We start from the raw sequence: 19462 nt of genomic DNA on the forward strand, positions 1-19462 counted from the left end.
TTCCCTGGTACCTTTGTGTTATGAGGACTGATCTCTCTGACCACCCCCTTGGTATAACCACACACGGTCGTGTAGAAAGCCCACTGGCCAGCCGTTTCAATAGAAAGTGAGGCCACTTCTCCCTGCGATGTCCTTCAGAACGCGTGTGTGAGGTCCTGGGAAGGTTTTTGTGGCAATTTCTTTCACTTGCCCAGTGACAGAATTCCATCTGATTTCCACTATTTTTATTTTTCTCTTTTTGTATGTGAGTGTGTACATAGTATATGTATATGTGTTTCTGTATGTGCCATATGCACACACATGCATGCCCCCTGTGCACACGGTTATAGAGGCCAGAAAAGGACATTGGAAATCGCACTCTATCTCTCCATCTTCTTCCCTGAAGCCTGGTTCTCTCGCATTGAATCTGGAACTAGGCTTGTGGCCTTCAGGCCTCAGCAGTCTTCTTGCCTCTGCCTGAAACAGTAGTGAGGATACAGGTGCCAGCACAGCCATGGCTATACCCATGCCTAGAATCTGACACGGGAGCTGGTGATTTGAACTCACACCCTTATGTCTCTGTATTAAGAAGTTCCCTCCCACTGAGTCTGCAGCCCCACACACTGAACATCTTGCCCATTTTTATATGCTAAATTACTGTTCGGTGTGTAGTTCCACTGTACTGAAGTTCTTCATCAGAGGCCATCACGCTTAAAACCCTGATGACATGGGTCAATCTGTTCTCTGTTTACAATAGTTCTCCGGCCTCCATTCAATAGATATCTTTACAAGTTGTCTTGTAAAGACCTGAGAACTAGACTGGGCGACCGGTCCTGTGAAAATGCATCAAGAGTTTTACCCCCATGCCGTTAGCATCGCATACATCTGGACAATGATAAAGGGACATGAGTTGTAACATCACTCCATGTGCCAAATATTTTCTCATACTTTTCTTCTAACACAAGTTCTTTACTTCTCCACTTCTCTTTGCTACCTTGATATACCAACCGGATAATGATTTTTTTTCCATAACGGTAGGGATTTCTGGAATGCTGAAGGAGCCTGGGTAAGCTAGTCCCAAGATCAGACTAGAAGCCTGGAAGACACAAGAAAATTGCTAAGCATGGGGATCTGATTTGGAGTGGAAATGAGAGATGGGACCAATGACATCTAAACAGTTTTTGGATCCTTACTCTGTGGTAACTAAACTATTTAATATCACAGTACAGAACAACGTCTTCCTGGTTCCCAATCATTATCTGATTGAATAAACAGCAATGACCAGTTAAGGTATGTTGGCTCTAGTTCCTTAACAATTACATTTTATTATAAATGTATTAGACAAAGGTATCTTCCTTACAACCCAACTATCCTAAACAGGAGGGAAAGGAGATTAAGGAGAACAAGAATAAAGCCTTCTGGGTATCCAATAGCCCAGCCAGAGTGTCCCCCCTCCTTGTCCTTAATCCTGGGACCCAAAGGGCTCCTCTCAGTCTGTCACAGACGTTTATCTCAGTGGGTTGTCAGTGGGGTCAAGCCACCCAAGACTGCTTTCACCTTGGGCCCAGTCTAAGGCAAGGTCACACTCCTTCCACAAAGGTAGCAAATCATGTGCCCACGGCTGGATATTGTACCAAGGACCACAATTATCTCAGATCGGAATCCAGACTCCAGGGCTCTTCCTCCCATGGCTTTCCTTCTTCCTGTGGCCATAATCAGTTTTTGACAGTTGAAACAAGGGAACAGTTTGAAAGAAGAACTGAAAAAACAAATAACTCGCGAGTGTGCATATGGGTGTGTATTCATATGGGCATGTGCTCATGTACCTGCGTATGTGTGTGTTTGCCTGTGTGCGTTTGGAGGCTAGAGATCAATGCCAGGGGTGTTCCTCATGTGAGGTTCACCTTATCTTTTGAGACAGCATGTCTTAGTGGGCCAAACCTCACTGAACAGGTTACATTGGAAGGTCAGGGAACACCAGGGATTACAAGCATATCCCACACCACTTAGCTCTTACACACACACACACACACACACACACACACACACACACACACTGTAAGAATGAACTTGAGAAACTGTGCTTATATTCTCCTAGCCCAGAAAGAAAAAATGTTTTGTTTTGTTTTTACATATACCTGGACACCCTAGGTTTTGAAGATAGCACACTACAGATCTGTGAAAGAGATCATGTATAAATGATGGAGAAGTCCATGTCTGCCTCCGAGAGAAACTTCCCTTGTGGCTCCATGGCAGAGGTCTCACAAAGAGCCCTTTGAAAGTCCACTGCTTGCGTGTGGGTTTGGAATCTCTCCCCCATCATGCCGTGTTCTCACTTCTTCGTATTCTCTCTGTCTCCTTAGCCATCTTGGTCCTTAAAAAAAGTGTTCACCTGGTGCTCACTTTGATTTTTAACTGAGGTAGGCTCATATTTAAGGCTCTTACATTTTGAGAGAATCCAAACTTATAAAACAGATAAATTCCCTTGTCTAGAAATAAGAGCAGAAGATTTTTTTTTTTAGCCAGATTGCACAGCTAAGTCCAAACAATAGGTTATTTGAATTGGAATTCATCTGATGTAACAGTACTTGACAGAGAGAATAGAAGTTAAAACTAAAAGGTTCAGACAACTGAGCAAAGAGAGCGGAAGTTCCTTTGAAACCAGGATGCACGTCAATAAGAAAATGGAGGGCACCAGAACAAACAATAAGGAGAAGCTCTGCTCTTCTTTTTGCCTCCTTAAGAACATGTCAGTTATCATCATAAGAGTCCCCAGGAGAAGCTTTGTACCTTAGGGTTCCATGCCAAGTATTTGTTACATGTGTTCCTGTGTGTGCAGGTGCACTTGTACGTGCATACCTGCACAGAGGCTGGCAGTCAACCTCAGCGGACACACTTCCACCTTGTGTTTTGACACAGTTTCCCATTGGCCTGGTGCTCAATTAGGTAAGCTGGGCTGGGCTGGCCAGTGAGTTGCCAGGATCTGTCTGTCTCTGTGTCCCTAGCATTGGGATTATAACCTACCATATGCCCAGTTTTTATTTTAAACTTGTGTTCTGGGGAGTAAAGTCAGAGCCATCCCCTTAGCCTGCCAAAGGTTTTTTTTTAATCAGAAGTGTTGTTGTTGTTGTTTTTTTTTTTATCACAGTAAACATATAAGGCCATCCTTAAGTAGTTTTGATCTGTAACCTTTCATGGTTAGGAGGTCTAATTGTTGGGTTTTCCAAGATGTGTGAGGACCCCATCAAGTTAAAAGTTTTTCCATGGCTTCCTATGGAGCCTTCCCATTGTTTCTTGTAACTGGGGAAGCCTAGAAATTGCAGAGTCCTGTGAGGTCAGGTGGAGCTTGAAGCCTTCCCTAAACATGACTTGGACTCCATATTCCCCTCTGCCTACAAACAGAAGTAATCGAGTTGAAACACAGAATTCAGGTGACCCTGCAGCCATCATGGCAGGAGTGGGGCTGCGCTGAAGTGGCACTGGTGCCCATCCTCTGGCTACCAGAGAACTGAATACAACCCCAAGGAAATGGACTATCCGCAGACGTATCATGCTAGAAGGAAAAGGCTGAGACCTGATGCCAGCCAGGGGGCAAACTCTTTATGTTTTTATTAATTTATTCTTGTTACATCTCAGTGGTTATCCCATCCCTTGTATCCTCCCATTCTTCCCTCCCTCCCATTTTCCCCTTATTCCCCTCCCCTATGACTGTTCCTGAGGGGGATTTCCTCCCCCTGTATATGTTCATAGGGTATCAAGTCTCTTCTTGGTAACCTGCTGTCCTTCCTCTGAGTGCCACCAGGTCTACCCCTCCAGGGGACATGGTCAAAGGTGAGGCACCAGAGTATGTGAGAAAGTCATATCCCACTCTCTACTCAACTGTGGAGAATGTTCTGACCATTGGCTGGATCTGAGTAGGGGTTTAAAGTTTACCGCCTGTATTGTCCTTGGCTGGAGATTTCACATAGTTATGGCAGCTTTTTAGATCGCCTTATGGTACAGACTAGAGCTAGGAGAGCATTGGGTCAATGGTGGATGGGACCGTATCTTGACTAAACTGCTTAGCTGTGCAAAACTTTCAAACCTCTTATGCTATGTGTGTGAATGTGTGTATGTGTGCACGTATACATGTGTGGGGGTGTCTGTATGTATGTATATATTTGTGTCTGACATTTTTTTATTTAATTAATTTATTCAGATTACATCTCAATTGTTATCCCATCCCTTGTATTCACCCGTTCCTCCCTCTCTCCTGCTTTCACCCTATTCCCCTCCCCTATGTCAGTGACTAGGGGGACCTCCTCCCCCACTATATGATCATAAGCTATCAAGTCTCATCTTGGTAGCCTGTCTATCCTTTCTCTGAGTGCCATCAGGCCTCTCCACCAAGGGGAAGTGGTCAAATATGGGGCACCAGAGTTTGTGTCAGAGTCAGTTCCCGCTCTCTACTCAAGTGTGGAGAATGTCCTGTCCATAGGCTAGATCTGAATAGGGGTTCGCTGTTTACTGCATGTACTGTCCATGGTTAGTGCGGTAGTTTGTGCAGAAGCCCTGGGCCCTGTTCTGCCCGTCCTGATGTTCTTCCTGTAGGTTTCTAAGACCCCTGGATCCTTCTGTTTCTCCATTCTCCTGTACTTCTCTCATCCAGAGTCCCAGTAGGATGTCTTCACATCTATAATAATCTCTTGGTACGTGAAGACTTTCATGGGACATGCCTCTTGTTATATGTGTTTATATGTTTATATGTGTTTTAATTGCATGCATGAAAGGGCAAGGTGTGCATGACTAGTACCCAAGGGGGCTGGCGGAGGGCACTGGCTCCCCTGAAATTAGAATTGTGGATGGTTATTAGCCAGCATGTGGGTACTGGGAAGCAACCCCAGTCTTCCCAAAGAGCACTATTGCTCCTCACCACTGAGCTACCTCGACAGCCCTGTGGCCTCTGTTTAAAGCTAACCCTCATGTCAGGACTCCAGAGATGGGCCCTGGAGGTTCCCCTTCCTCCTATGGCCACATTGAGCAACGTTTCTCTTTTCCTTTTCACTATGTGTTTAGTTGTATTGGGGCGGGGGGTGGGGGAGGGGGGAAGGGCTACTGTCAGGGCTCTGATTCTGACTTCCACTCAGTAACTCCCACCACACCCTGCAAGGGATAACAACAAGTCATTGGGTGTTTCCACCAGGAGCAATAGACCTTCAACTCCTCCTTGGGGTTAAAAGTGCTTATTGGATCTCCCCCCTTCCCCCTTGAAACTCTTTGAAACCTGATGTTCGTTATATATAAACAAACAAACCAGGACAGACCATTTTAGCACATTGTGTCCCCTCAGTGGAGATGTGGCGTAACACTGGAGTTACATGGCGGACGTCGCTGATGCTTTTCTTCACGTGGACGTGTGGATGTCAACCTGGTCGTCCACTGCACTGACATTGTTTTTGTTTTTCATTCTCTTGTGCCCCCAACCCCTGTGTGTGAGTGTGCACATGCATACTGCACACCCAGGGAAAGGCAGGGAGCAAACTAGGGCATCATTCACTATGTACTGTATCCCTTGCTTCTTTCTTTGCCACCTAGGGGAGCCTGGCAGGTCAGCACACCCCTTGATCTGCCGCCTCCACCTCCCAGATGCTAGGGTCACTGGCATGTGTCAACACAGCAAGCAGTTTAAAAAAAAAGATTTATTTATTATATATACAGTGCTCTGCCTGCATGTAGAAGAGGGCATTCGATCACATTATAGATGGGTGTGAGCCACTATATGTTTGCTGGGAATTGAACTCAGGACTTCTGGAGGAGAAGTCAGTGCTCTTAACCTCTGAGCCACTGGAGTCAAACTCAGATCCTTAGGCTTGCACTGCCTTCACCACTACTGATTCACTGTTTCCCCATTCCCTCTAACTGTCATCTTAGTGCCATTGTGCCTTCACAAGATGCCATTTCCTTGCCTAGAAAAAAAAGTAATACATGGCTGTTCCAGGGTTCCTCCTGTTGAGATAAACACGTGCTTGAGGAACTCATGGCTCTTCTAACTATAGAAAATTTAATTGTGGTCACAAGTGGCTTTGAAAGCTCTCAGTTTCCTAGCGTCTATCTAAGACTGTCTATTTTGAAGCTATAAAGAGTAGAATAGAGCATTTCTTAAAATAAAAAGAGCATTGCAGAAGTAAATTCAGGGCTGCCTTAAGAGTGAGAATAACAGGTGGTGGAGGTCACAGGCTTGAGGATGTTTGAGAGAAAGTTAGGATCTCTATAGATGAGTTTTGTTTTGTTTTAAGATATATGTATATCTTGTTTTTGTTGTTTATACTTTCTCTTGTGTCCCTACCCTCTTTGCATGAGCATGTACATGCACACTGCACACACATGTAAAGGCAGAGGGCAAACTTGGCCACACACACACACACACACACACACACACACGCATATTCATTCACAGGTATGGATACGGGCTTTTCTTTTTCAAAGAAATAAACATGATCCTGAGGTTAGTTGGCAAAGGGCTTACTAGTGCAAACCTGAGGACTGGGTGTGATATCCCTGGAACTCATATTAAAATAACCAGACACGGTAGCACATGCCCAAAAACCCAGCGCTGGGGACACTGAGACAGGACAGCCAGGCTAGCTGAATCAGTGTGCCCCAGGTAAAAGCAAGAAACCTTGCCTTAATATATATTTGTATCCATGTTTATATTACTTAAACCCAGTGGTTAAACCCAGGGAGCCACAAAGCAAAACCAAATCAAGACAAAAAAGACATGGAAATGGGATGGGCATTTGGTGGGAGAAAGCTAGCCGAGACTGGCAGGATGAGTGTGACCAGAATGCATTCTAAATATGTGTGAAATTATCAAAGAATAAACTAAATAAATAAATAAGGTGCTGTAGCTTGAAATACTGTGTTTACACTTCTGCTTTCAATACAGCAATTCCTTTTTGGCCCACAAGGCTATAACTCTTGTAAATGTGAGTATAGTGCTTTTTTTAAAAAAAAACTCAAAATGTTTTCCTGTGCAGATCTTTAATCTAAAGCTCAGCACTTTATCTGAATTTTAAATTCAGTAATTAAATGACTCTTAAAAAACATAAAAGTCCCTGTGAGCATGATTTCTTGGCTACTATGGAAACAACCTAACAACTTTCCAAATATCTCTTTTTGGCTCTCTTTTTATTGTGTATGTGTGCTTGTGTGCTGTGCTCATGCCTGCACCTGTGGGAGGGTGCGCCCCCTCTTGTGGGTACAGATTGAGGCCAGAGATTGATGGGGGGTTCTTTTCCTCAATCACTTTCCACATTATCCTTTGAGACAAGGTCTTTGGACATGGGGCTCGTTGATACAGGTAGACTGGCTGGTCAACATCCCCAAGAGCTTCTGTCTTTGTAACTCTATAGTGTGGCTTTCTTTGTGCCTGAGTTATGTATCTGAGCCACTGCAACCCGGTGTTTTACGTGGGTGCCGGCCATGTGCCTCAGGTCCTCATGCTGGTGCCGCAGAGCACTTTTACCCCTGAGCCATTGCCCCAGCCGTGCATCTCTTCTTGGAGGACATCCTTTCTGAGTGAATGAAACGAGGGAAGATAGGAGTGCTCCAAGGTGCGGCTGAGACGGTTTTTGTTTTTTGTTTTTGTTTTATTGTAGGTATGAGGGAGAGTACAGCCAGAGGCATCTGAAAGACTGGGGGGCAGGGGGGAGTTTGTGGGGGAGAGAGAAAGGGGGGTGGAGAACATCAGCAGGGCACCTGGCTGAATGGCAGGAATGAGAGGCTGGTGGAGGGTGGGGGGCAAGCCCACGGACTGGGGAAGACGTGAGAGGAGACACAGCTACTGAGAGAGCCTGGAGGCCAGCCCATGCTTTGCTAGGCTAATAGGCACCATGGTTAGCTATTGGCCTCCAGTTTCCTTTCGACCCGACTGTAGTGTGTAGGTAGAAAGTACACACATTCAGAGTGGCAGAGGGTAGAGTAGAGGTTCTAATCCGAAAAGCTGCAAGAGGAAGGAAAGCAAGACGAAGGAGGAGGCACAGGGATAAACGTGAGCCAAGCTGCCCAGTATGGAGGAGGGGGGAATTATAGGAAGCCTCCTGGGGCTAAACTTGTATTTCAAGGGTCTTACATACAGGAAATTAAAAAAAAAAAACAAACAAACAAAGAAATCAAACCTTCTGTTTGTAGATCATTGTCACTCAGTGGACCTGTTTGAGCACAATTCTGAGTACTATTAAAAAGTAGGCCAGCTGAGGGTGTGGCTGACCCGCAGTTCTGACATCCGGACACTAGGGGGTGCATGTCTAGCTTTGCTTCTTCTTCTTCTTCTTCTTCTTCTTCTTCTTCTTCTTCTTCTTCTTCTTCTTCTTCTTCTTCTTCTTCTTCTTCTTCTTCTTCTCCTCCTCCTCCTCCTCCTCCTCCTCCTCCTCCTCCTCCTCCTCCTCCTCCTCCTCCTCCTCCTCCTCTTCCTCCTCCTCCTCCTCTTCCTCCTCCCTCTTTGAGACGGAGTTTCTCTGTTATCTTGGCTGTCCTGGACTCGCTTTGTAGACCAGGCTGGCCTTGAACTCACAGTGATCCTCCTGCCTCTGCCTCCAGGCTACATCTCACCAACTATAAGAATTTCACCTGGCAGGATGCGGGTAGTCTTTACCAATGTTGATGGGCGACTGGACAGAGGCTAAAGATAGGGCTAGGGGGTGTGTCGCTCTGTGCGTTGTACACATGGTCTTAAGCCTGCCTGCTGTTTGTAGGAGCACTGTGCTTGAATCATTTAGATGGGTTGCTTTTCATAAACACCGGCTGTTACTCCTTGGTACAGGGTGATATAGGTGGTTTGCTTTCACAGAGTCTGTCAAAGTATGGTTGTGCTCGGAGACAGACTTGGAACTCTGTGCGTAAAGTCCTGAGCACAAATAAGAGCAGTGGTAGGAGTTAGTAAATTGTATTAGTTGCTGTTCTTGCTGCCCTGACAAAAGCGATGTAAGAATGGAAGGGTTTATTTTGCCTCATAATTTGAGTGCATAGCCCAGCGCAGGAGGCATGGCTGTAGGAGTTTGAGGCAGCTAGTCACTTTGTGTTCACAGTTGGACACCAGAGGCAGAGGGAAGAAGGAACGAGGAAGACACAGAGAGACAGAGACAGACATAAAAACAGAGCCCAGGCAGGCTGGGGCGGGGGCCACCCTCCACTGGTGCTCAGGTCACTTTCTCCTTTTTATTCGGTTCAGAACCCCAACCTATATGATGCTGCCACTCACATTCACCGTGGTTCTTCCTGTCTCAGTTAACTTAATCTAGCAATTTCCTCAGAGACAGGCCAGAGGTTTGTTACCTAGGAGATTCTAGACCCCCTCAAGGAGACATCCCATAACTTTGGTGACAACCTTGGAACATAAATTTCTTGCTATGGAGCGTTCAATCCTGGTCAGAATTGCTGTTTTATGTGTGCAACTTTGAAGCTTAATTTATCTATTGTCGTGCACTTTGGATTAGTAACAATGGTTGCTTTAGAGACAACCCTGGGACATGTAATTAATTCCAGTGAGGTCTTACTGAAGTACGGTGAGTCAGGGAATACGCAGAGCCCACATCCTGTGAAGGTTTGTGGCGGCACTGTCAGAAGCTCGAAGAGAGGCAGCTCCCCCTTGAGAGCCTTCAGAGGAGGTGGGACACCTCAGCTTCTGAGTTCTGGTCTCCAGAGCTGCAAGGTGGTGAAGTTCTGCTGTGCCAAGTCACCAGGGCTGTAGTCCTTTATGACAATTGCCACCCTTGTAACTCATTCTGAAGGGACTCTCTACCAGCTGCACTCCTACCCGGTTACTAGCATGGGCATGCTGTGACTGAAGGTCAGAGGCAGTGAGACAGGGAGAGAGAGGGGCTCAGATGTAGCTCAGATGCATGAGACTCCTGCTCTGCTCTTTGCATCCCAACGTTGACTCAGGGTGACTCCTAAGAAGCTTTAAATTACTACTAAATCAATAGACCTATTTATTCGTGCTAACCTGCAGTGGTTAGCTTTGTCAACTTGACACAACCTGAAATCCCTTGAGAGGGGAGTGCCAGTGAGGGATTGCCTGTATCGGGCTGGCCCACGGGTTTGTCTGGATGAGGACTGTCTTCACTAACCTAATTGAGGTGAGAAGACCCGTACAGAGTGTGGCATCACCATTTACTGGTCAAGCCCTGAACTCATGGAAAAGCGAGGGGAGCTGAGCACTAGTGTGCAGGCACCAGTTCACTACTCTTTGGTCTTGGTGTGAGTTGTTGCTTTGAGTTCCTGCCACAAGGACTTCCTACAACACAGGGCTGGAAGTGTAAGCCAAACAAAACCTCCTCTCTTTTATGTTTCTTCTGTCATTTTTTTTTTCAAACCATAGCAACAGAAAGCAAACTAGGACAGAACCATAGGCAGATCAGCTTACCCGCTCCTCTTTGCCTCTACCTCTGCCCACCACTGCCAGCCTGCCTACCTGCCTGCCTGCCTGCCTCTGCTCCCCCTTACCCTCCTCCTGTATTCTTGCTCCCTCTCTGTTTTGATTCCTCACCTTTAAAAAAACCAGTGGTATCATTTTTCACCTAACTCAAATATTATTCCTGTGTAAAATCCTGTGCAACTACTACAAGCTCTACCAATGTTAATTTTCTCTGAATCCTTCCAGAGCACATAGGAAGCTGAACATGCACCTAATGATAGAGGGCTGCTTAACCTGCCCAACCCTGGGTTCCATACTAAGCATAAAAAAATACCTGTGGACCATGCCAGTGAGCCTCCCCAGACCCTGCCTCTTCTACTTAATGGTGGAAGGTGTGGCTCTGTAGGATCCTGCCCTTGTGTGGCTTTCACCTGGGACCTTTGTATTCATTTCCTATTGCCACCACAGTCATCTGGCTGTGCTTCAGTACTTTCTGTTGCAGTGATGACATACCTCCCCGACTCTTCCCCCCCCCCAAAAAAAAAACAACTAAAGGAGAAAATTGTTATTTTGTCTCACGGTTTGTGAGGGCCACAGTCTGTGTTGGCATAGCAGGCAGGGAAAGTGTGGCAGCAGGAGCAGGAAGCTCCCTGGTCACGCTACGCTGTACTCAGAGATCAGAGAGACAATGGGGAGTGAGGTTGAAACAGCATCTGGGAACCTGGTGTTCAGATACCTGAGCCAAGAGGGAAGTTTCACATTTGGAATACGTGTTTGAAGGGAACATGTACATTCAGAGTTCCACAGCTGGCTTGATTGATTTCTTTGTTCCATGTTTTCCTAATGCTGAATTAAGGGTGTTGGCCAACAGAGCTCTTCTTGAGAGCTCCTGGAAGGTTGTTGACAGAATCTGCTTTTATGAGCTTGGAGGATTAGACGGTGCTGTTTTGGTGCTAGGGCCTCTTTCTACTCCTATGCATATGGGGCTTGCACATCAGCACAATGAATCCATCCTGGGCATGGAATCCTGCTCACCCTTTGCCTGACTGCCTCCAGGAGAGAAATTTCCTGAATTTTAAGATCTACTGGATTAGGTTGGCCTGGCTTTTTCAGTCTCTCTATTTTAGAGTCTATAACATTAATGACATCTGCAAAATTGCTTTTGGCCAAATTTACACTTTCTAGGGATTCAGGTGTGGATGTCGTGGGTGGTTCATTAAACCATCCTCCAGAGTCAATAAGAGCAAAAGCTGCATGCCTTTTTGTCCAGTAACCACCCTCCAGTAAACCTGCAATGCCTACTATGTCAGCAGGTCCTCAGTAACTACATTTGTGGATTGGTTAATTCAGTGATCAGTAGTCAACAAGGCACAATTTTATGGGTTGAACCAGTCACTGCTGACCTAAGTTATATTTTAGAAAAGATTGTTTATCAAAATTCTCTCTGTCTTGATGTCAGCTAGAATGTAGTAAAGACGCATAGACCACCTGGTGGTCACTCTTACATAAAAATGAGGAGATGGTTACATGGAGACGTCAGGATTGTTGTAGAGATGGAGAATTGCCTCTCTTTGACATGTGATCAGGAAACCTGGACCTACTCTTCTAGTTAGAAGTCCCTTATGTGTGTCTTGGGAACACAATCGGAACACGCAAGTGAATGAGTATAGCATCATGTGTTTTCTTAACTGGTTTTTATTGAAGACAGAAATGTGTGTTGCCATCCGGGATCCTAAAGATGAACAGAGGAGGGCGAGAGAGACAACTCAGGTGTAAAGCACGTCTATCCCAAGTGTGAGATCCTGAGTTTGATCCCAAAACTACAGTGTAAAGCAAGGTGTAGCGCTGCATGCCTAGCACTGGGAGGCAGAGGCAGATGCATCCCTGGAGGTGCACTGGCCCTAAGTCTTGCCAGTTTTGTGAAGTTCCAAGCCAATGAGAAAATCTAGTCTCAAACAAAAGATAGAAGGTGCCTGCTTAGTTTCCTTTTTCTTGCTTTGATAAAATATCCCAACACAAAGCAATTTAGGTGAAAAATGTTTATTCTGGCTCAGAGTTCCAGGCCACTGTCCATCACGATGGGGAAAGCAAGATGGAAATTTCAAGTGGGTAGTTGCTTCCCATCTACAGTCAAGAGCAGACAGACGTGAGGTCATGCATGGCTGCTGGCCCTCAGCCGCTTCTCTGTACTCACTCAGACCAGGGCCCAAACCCATGAACGGTGACACCCATAATGAGTGTGGCCTTCCCACTTTAGTTAAAGTAATCAAGACAACTCCCCACAGAGTTGCACACTGACCAACCTACTGTAAACAATCCACCATCACACTTGCTTCAGGTGATTCTAAGTTGTGTCAAGTTGACAATTAGCGTGAAGAATCACAATGCCTAAGCTATGACCACTGAGACTGTCATTTACCCTCCACATGCACATGTGCACGTGATACATACACACACAGAGAGACCTACAGACACAGACACATAGACATACATAGACACACATACAGATACACAAACACACTGCACAAATACATCACACACACACACACACACACACACACACACACACACACACACACTCCCCCACATATTTCCTTCATCTTTCCCACATTGCCTCTTTGTGCAGTTACTTCTAAGATATTGATATTAAAGAACACCAACATTGCAAATACATTAATAAATGCCTTGAATAAATTCTGGTGAGAGCTCCCTAAACAAGAAGGAACACAGTACAGAGACAGAGCTACTGCCCATTTTCTAAAACAGAGATTCTACGCAGTGTTATGTGTGTGGAGCGGTACTCGCATCTCTGGCGAGCTCACTCTCATTGGGAGACACATCTTCTCTTTGGCTGAACTGCATGTAAGTCCTTTGCATGGTGTAGTGTTAACACTGCTCCCACCTCTTGGTGTTCCATGAAGAATTAGCTGGTGCTGTGTTTCTTGCGGTGGGCAATTGGGAAGGCAAGTGTGGAGGCACTTAATTGGGTGGAAAGTATTTGGCTGTTGGATTCAGTTTGTAAACGATGTGTTCTATTATTTAGATAGATATGTCTGTGTGTGCATATAGAATTATGTGCAAGTACCTACAGAGGCCAGAAGAGGGCGTCAGATCCCTTGGAGCAGGAGATACTAGCAGTTGTGAGCCACCTGATGGAGGTGCTAGGAACTGAACTTGGGAGCCTCTGCAAGAGCAACAGGTGTTCTTAACCACTAGATAACTCTCTAGTCCCTCCTAATTTTTTAATGAGAAAACTGACTTGAATATGCATCTTCTGTTTAGTACCGATGACTGCTCCATGCTTAACACAAGGTCTTTGTGTCTCCTCTGTGTATTTTCAGTTTTTATACATCACCTTTCTGTCTCACAGAGAAGACCCAATGGTAAACTAGTACTAATGCTTGAAGCCCTAATGGTGCTAAATTACACGGGGGTGGGGGGGGGGTGGGGGTGGGGGGCCGGGGCAGGAAGAGACCCCTGGTGATGTCTGCATCTGTTGAGTCATATTCTTGGACAGAAGTATGGAAGTCTCTTTAAAAACAGATTAAAATGCTCCAAACAGAGGTTTGATAACCATGAAAGCAAAAGATCTAAGATTTCTATAACAACACACTAAAATAAACAGCCTCTCACTCCTTCAAAATTCTCTTACCCTCATTCAGATGAGAGTTCTTTCTTATGCGTGGTGGGGAGCACAGTAAGTTCTCTGTCTTAACAGCAGACCTTTTCTTGAGAGTTTTAAAATTTATATATATTTAACTTATATATATAATTTATTACATATAAATAATATAATTAAAAATTACATCTATATTATCTATATTTATAGTATATGTACACATAGCACAGTGCACATGTAGAGATCAGATGACAACCCTCCTTGGGTGTTCACTCTTTACATCTACCACACAAACTCATATTAGTCATGATCACTGATACACGGTCCCCCCTCCCCCCTGTAAATATCAGACCAGTCAATTTCCAGCATGGTTGGGGAGGAGCTCACACTACCCTGTCCTTAGCTGTACAACTAGAAACTATTGCTAGCCTTTTAGGAGAGTCACTTTCTTTAGGGCTTGCCCCACACCCATGCATATATTGGTAGCATTGCCTGGACTCAGTGGTTTGATGGGAGGAGGAGGGAGAGCAGGAGGAGAGGAGGATGGTGGAGACAGTTTTGGGAGAGGGATGTGGGGGATCTAGAGGAGTTAGAAATGGAGAAGAGAGGGCATATATGGCTTAATTGTGGTGTAAACATGTATGAGTTACCAAAAATACCAAAATAACCTATTTAAAGACAAGTTTTTAGCCAAGGGCCTCCCAGAAGCACACAGAAGACAAAAATTCCAACCCTTGGGTTTAAAAAAGTCAAGCAGGTGTTGAAAATCACAAAACACACATCACTGCAGAAAACGGCAGGCTCCAGAAATGCCCTGGACTACGTCTTTTGGAATTGAAGGAGACTGTAGCAGATGCGATTCTAGCAGGACACAGAAGGGCCTTTGGATGCGGGGCGAACCAAGCAGGTTTCCCGTGTAAGGGCTGGGATTTGAAAACATGAAGTAAGGAGAGGCCAAGAACGCAAGGCCCGCGCACCTCACAGAGGTCCCTTCTGGGCAGTCACAGCCCGATGGCCTTCTGTCCTGGCCTTCATCCCTCTCTGGAGACTGAGGTCAGCCTAGGGTGGTGGCTCAGCAGCAACAGTGCCCAGGGAGCAAGCACCAGGAGGAGGTGAAGGCAGGCAAGCCCCACCTCCTTCTCCTCAGATCTCCATACACCTCACTTGTAACCAGCAGGCCCCGCCCATTTTGGAGGAGGGGCTTCCTCCTACCTCAGGCAGTCCTTCCCGGAAATGTCTTCACAGACCCACACTGAAGAATGTTCAGTAGTTAATTTTAGACGCTATAACATTGGCAGTCAAGATTAACTTCCACAATGTCTTAATAGATAATAATGGGGGGAAAAACCCTTACATTTTATTTCGTTTCATGTGTGCCCATGTGGCTTTCTAGCATGGGGAGGCCACAGGGCAGCCGGTAGGAAGTTGCTCTCCCTCTGTACTAGGGAGTTTTGGTCCTGAGGCTTAGTGGCTGATGCCTTTGCCTGCTGAGCCATCTAGCCAGCCCTCTGCCATTTTGTCTTTATCAAGGGGGTTTACTTCTTGCTCTACCAGATGTGGGTAACACAGAGAGACTCTCTATACAAAGAGGGGTATTCCTTCCAGGACATTAAATCTGCAATCATCAGTGTCTCCTCCCTTCCTTCCCCACCCCCCAACTGAACTTCCCTGACTCCTATCTGGTGAAAATAAATTCCTATTAGATAATGTCATCCAATCTCTGGCATTTTTGTTTCAGCTGTCTCTGATCTCACAGTCCAGCTGTGAAGCCCCCTTTTGAGTTAAAGCTGGCCAGGTTAATGCACTCACTGTGGCTCTCAAATGCTGTTTTCACTTGAAGAAAAGCGAAACAAATGTAAAGATTAGGCATTAAGCCTGGTGGATGCATAGGCTGAACTGAGGTGACGCTGACAACATTTAATTAAACAACAAACTCTTTGAAGGCACTAATGGAAGAGTTTTTACAGGGTGCCTGCTACAATTTCATAAGCACCCAGTGTGAAGCTGGCACTATATTGGCTTTTGGATGCTTTATCCACCAATAAAAGCAGATATGATGCTGCCGAACTGGTCTCCACGCTGCCCATAACCCTCTCCATCATGGGTTTTGCTAGTAACTGAGGCTTTTCTGCAGACTCCAGAACACCACTTTCAGAAGCAAATCCTATCACCCTGATAGCATTTTCTGGTTTTATTTGATCTTGAAAAACATTTCATTATGTTTAATTTAGGGAAATGAGATTTCCTTAATTACTATCAGTAGCAGCTATTAGAGGCTCAATTACACCAGCAAATTCATTTTTAAAAGCTTTATGGTTTTCAGATAAAAAATTTCAAGATCTAACTGCACCCATTAAAACTTACTGTCCCTCCCTCTGGTGCCTATGCGTCTGTGAGGGAAGATCAGCACCCCAGTGCAAAGCAAATAATGCCAGTTAGGGAAGATTAGCCTAAGTGGGGCTTAGGAGCGCTCATTTGAATAAGTCAGATATTCCATTAAATAAAATTGGATCAATAGACATGATTGTGGATTTTCTTTCTTTGGGGTTTCCCACATACACACACACTGTGAAAGGGAAGGCAGTCCCTGCCCAGAATGAGGGTATTGCCCATTCCTATGTGGGCAAAGCCTTGGGATATGTAATCACTGGACTTCTGTATGGCCACTGTTATACCTAAGGCCTAGAAGAGATTATGAAGAGCGTCCCAGTGCCCTGTGATTTATTGATCTTTTAAACTCTATCAGTAGATTCACAAGTGATTCTACTTTTATATATTCTAGAATAGCTTTCTCACATAATTATACACACCGTGGCACCCATCCTGAAAGGTCACGATCAGTGAGATGTTCTTTCTTTTATACATTATAAGAGATAAACAGACTTGCAGATGGAGGTTTAGGAGTCTGCATCTAGATGCCCACCACAGGCTCTCAGCCTTCTTGTTCACGGTCTGAATGCTTTTGCCTGCAGCTCTTAGAATGTTGTGAGCATAAACACTTAGTGAGTGATGTTTGACCGGTGCTTGGTTGTCTACTTGGTGGCAGGTTTGAGCTGGGTCATAAAAGCTATCTTGGAACAAGAAAACATCCTTTCAGAAATTTTTGGGCTGGAGCACTGAGTTACCTCACTGTAATGCAAATCCATCTTCTCTGAGGGGAGCTCAGCTGCTCCTAATAAAAACTGCACATGCCTTTCTTGCTGTTCCTCGTGGGTAAACCATAAAGGTTCAAACAGTTCAAATTTGTCATTCCCAGAGTCCTTTCTTGCCAGTACACATGAAGCTGAGGGCATCCTATAACTTACTTAAGATCTATGCGTGGTGATACATCTTGTTTTTGTTTGTTTGTTGTGTTTGGATGAGTTTGATGTCATTCCTGAATTTAATTTAGCTGTAACCACTGAACACCTGCCAATGGAGGGCAGGACTGTGCACTTTAGGAGCTTGGTGTTTGAATAAAGTGGCCTTGGAAGGAGAGAAAGTTACAGGGTGTGTGAGTATTGCACACCTGCATGGAGCCCTCTTTCCAGTTGCATTAAGAGGCTGAATTGTGTTTGAACAAATGGGAAGGCAAATGCTTTATTTACGTATTTGTGTATTTATGTATGTACCTACAGAGCCATCTTGCTGGCCCACAACAAGTGTTTTGAAGGGCCAGAGAACTTACCTCTCAGAGTGTATGAGATTCCCGGGTCATAGCACGCTCATCTGGGGCGACCTCAAAGTCCGGCAGGTTAATTCTGAAAGCGGGCGCTTGCCATTTGAGAAGCAGGTATGGAACAGTGATTTTATGAAACAAAGTCATTATTGTTTCTATTTTGTACCGGCTCCTCTCCTTCATTCTGTGTGGCTGTTGCTTTTAATGACTTTATCACAGGAGAATGTGTACAATTGAGAGCGCGAGCGTGAGCCATGTGGCTCCCATGCTTTGAGACATAATGAAGGACCCAGGCGTGTTAATTGTTCGTCCTCAGGAGCTTGTGACTTACTAGCTGTCAGGTTTAATAAAGTCTTGCTACAGTGGAGTGATCCAGCTGTAAGGACCATGTAAATATTATAATGAGCAGCGGCGCCGGCATGATCTTTTCTAATACTCACAGAGAGTAGTTTTTCATGCAGTCCACTCTCAGGAAAGCTGCAATCAGCCATGGAGTTGTTTGTCAATGCCTTGGTGTATTTTTGTAAGCAAGTATTGATTACTGGGCGAAAAACATTTAGTTTTAACAGCAATCAATGAATAGCAGACAAAAGGACATCTGAAGTTTTGAAGTCTTTAGAAATATGAGCCAAACACAAGATCTGGGGATTTACTGGTAAATGGCAGAACCCAGGAGGTATACACATTCCAGACTGTTCACTCACTCCTTTCTCGAGACATGACAGAGAAGACTGGATGACTGACTAGGCACAGGGATTGGCCTAACTTAGCACACAGTAAATAAAAATATAATCTGCTCAACTAAAGGGTATACATCCTTAGATAGGCTCCTCTTCTTATAAGTTTTATTTAATTTTTAATTACTTGTATGCAGGTTTGTGTAGGTGTATGTACACATGTGCACAAGCTAGCTGTCCATGCCTCTGTGTGTGTGTGTGTGTGTGCATGTGCACATGTGTGTGTGCTTGCATCTTTGTGTGGTGGAAAGTGCCAGTATGATGTCACTCCTCAGGTGTCTTCCACCATTTTTTTTTTAAGATAGGGGCTCTCATTAGTCTGAAACTTTACCATATAAGCCAGGCCAGGGACCTGTGAGTTTCCAGAAGGCTACTTGTCTCTGTACCCATCTCACCACTGCTGGAATTACAAACACCTACCAGCTCTTCTGGCATTTACTCTCTACCTCTGTCTCCGTCTCTGTCTCCGTCTCCATCTCCGTTTCCGTCTCCGTCTCCGTCTCCGTCTCCGTCTCTGTCTCTGTCTCTGTCTCTATTTCCACTATATCTATATCTAATTTACTTGTGTATGTGTGCGTATACATGTGTGTGCAAAGACACATAGCTATGTGAATATGGGCGCAAATGTGCCATGTGCAGGTTTGTAGGTCAGAGTGCAACTTCTGGGAGTCTGTTTTTGCTTTCACCTTAGTGAGGCAAGTTTTCCCCTGTTGCTTCTGCCCCGGTTCAGTGCACTCTGGGCTCATATGCTTCTGGCTGATTGCCTTGTGTCCCTGTCCTATCACACCGTAGGAGCACTAGGATGGAGACATGTCACTGCATCTAGCCTTTTACTCAGGTTGCCAGTCTTGGACAGCAAGTGCTCTCATCCGGGGGGCAGTTTTACCAGCTCCTTGCCTGACATGTTTAATGTGGCCTCTGCGGATCTGAATTCAGGTCCATACATTTGCAAGTAGTCACGTTTCTCAGTGAGCCAGTTTCCCAGCCCTGTTTGCTTTTAATGAGTGTCTAAACTTAAATTTTTGTGTCAGCTTTGGGAAAAAATTGATATGGAAAAGCATTGCAAGAGCTGACAT

General features: G+C 45.2%; 1 protein-coding gene across 13 annotated transcripts in view; it reads left to right on the forward strand.

Moving 5' to 3' along the window:
• NCKAP5 (NCK associated protein 5) overlaps nucleotides 1-19462 on the forward strand; it is a 915906-nt gene that overhangs the window by 405612 nt on the left and 490832 nt on the right. The window contains exon 1 of one of the 13 annotated variants that reach the window (XM_084799424.1): nucleotides 17389-17763. The exons of 10 other annotated variants lie outside the window; for them this stretch is intronic. In XM_084799424.1, coding sequence (XP_084655550.1) covers nucleotides 17554-17763 — 210 coding nt within the window. In that variant the 5' untranslated portion in view covers nucleotides 17389-17553. Of the gene's footprint in view, nucleotides 1-17388; nucleotides 17764-19462 lie in introns of those variants that run through there. 2 more of the 13 variants (XM_084799423.1, XM_084799420.1) reach the window with 2 other exon arrangements.

The sequence above is a fragment of the Acomys minous genome (genome assembly GCF_964271855.1).
Source record: "Acomys minous genome assembly, chromosome: 1".
Taxonomy (NCBI): domain Eukaryota; kingdom Metazoa; phylum Chordata; class Mammalia; order Rodentia; family Muridae; genus Acomys; species Acomys minous.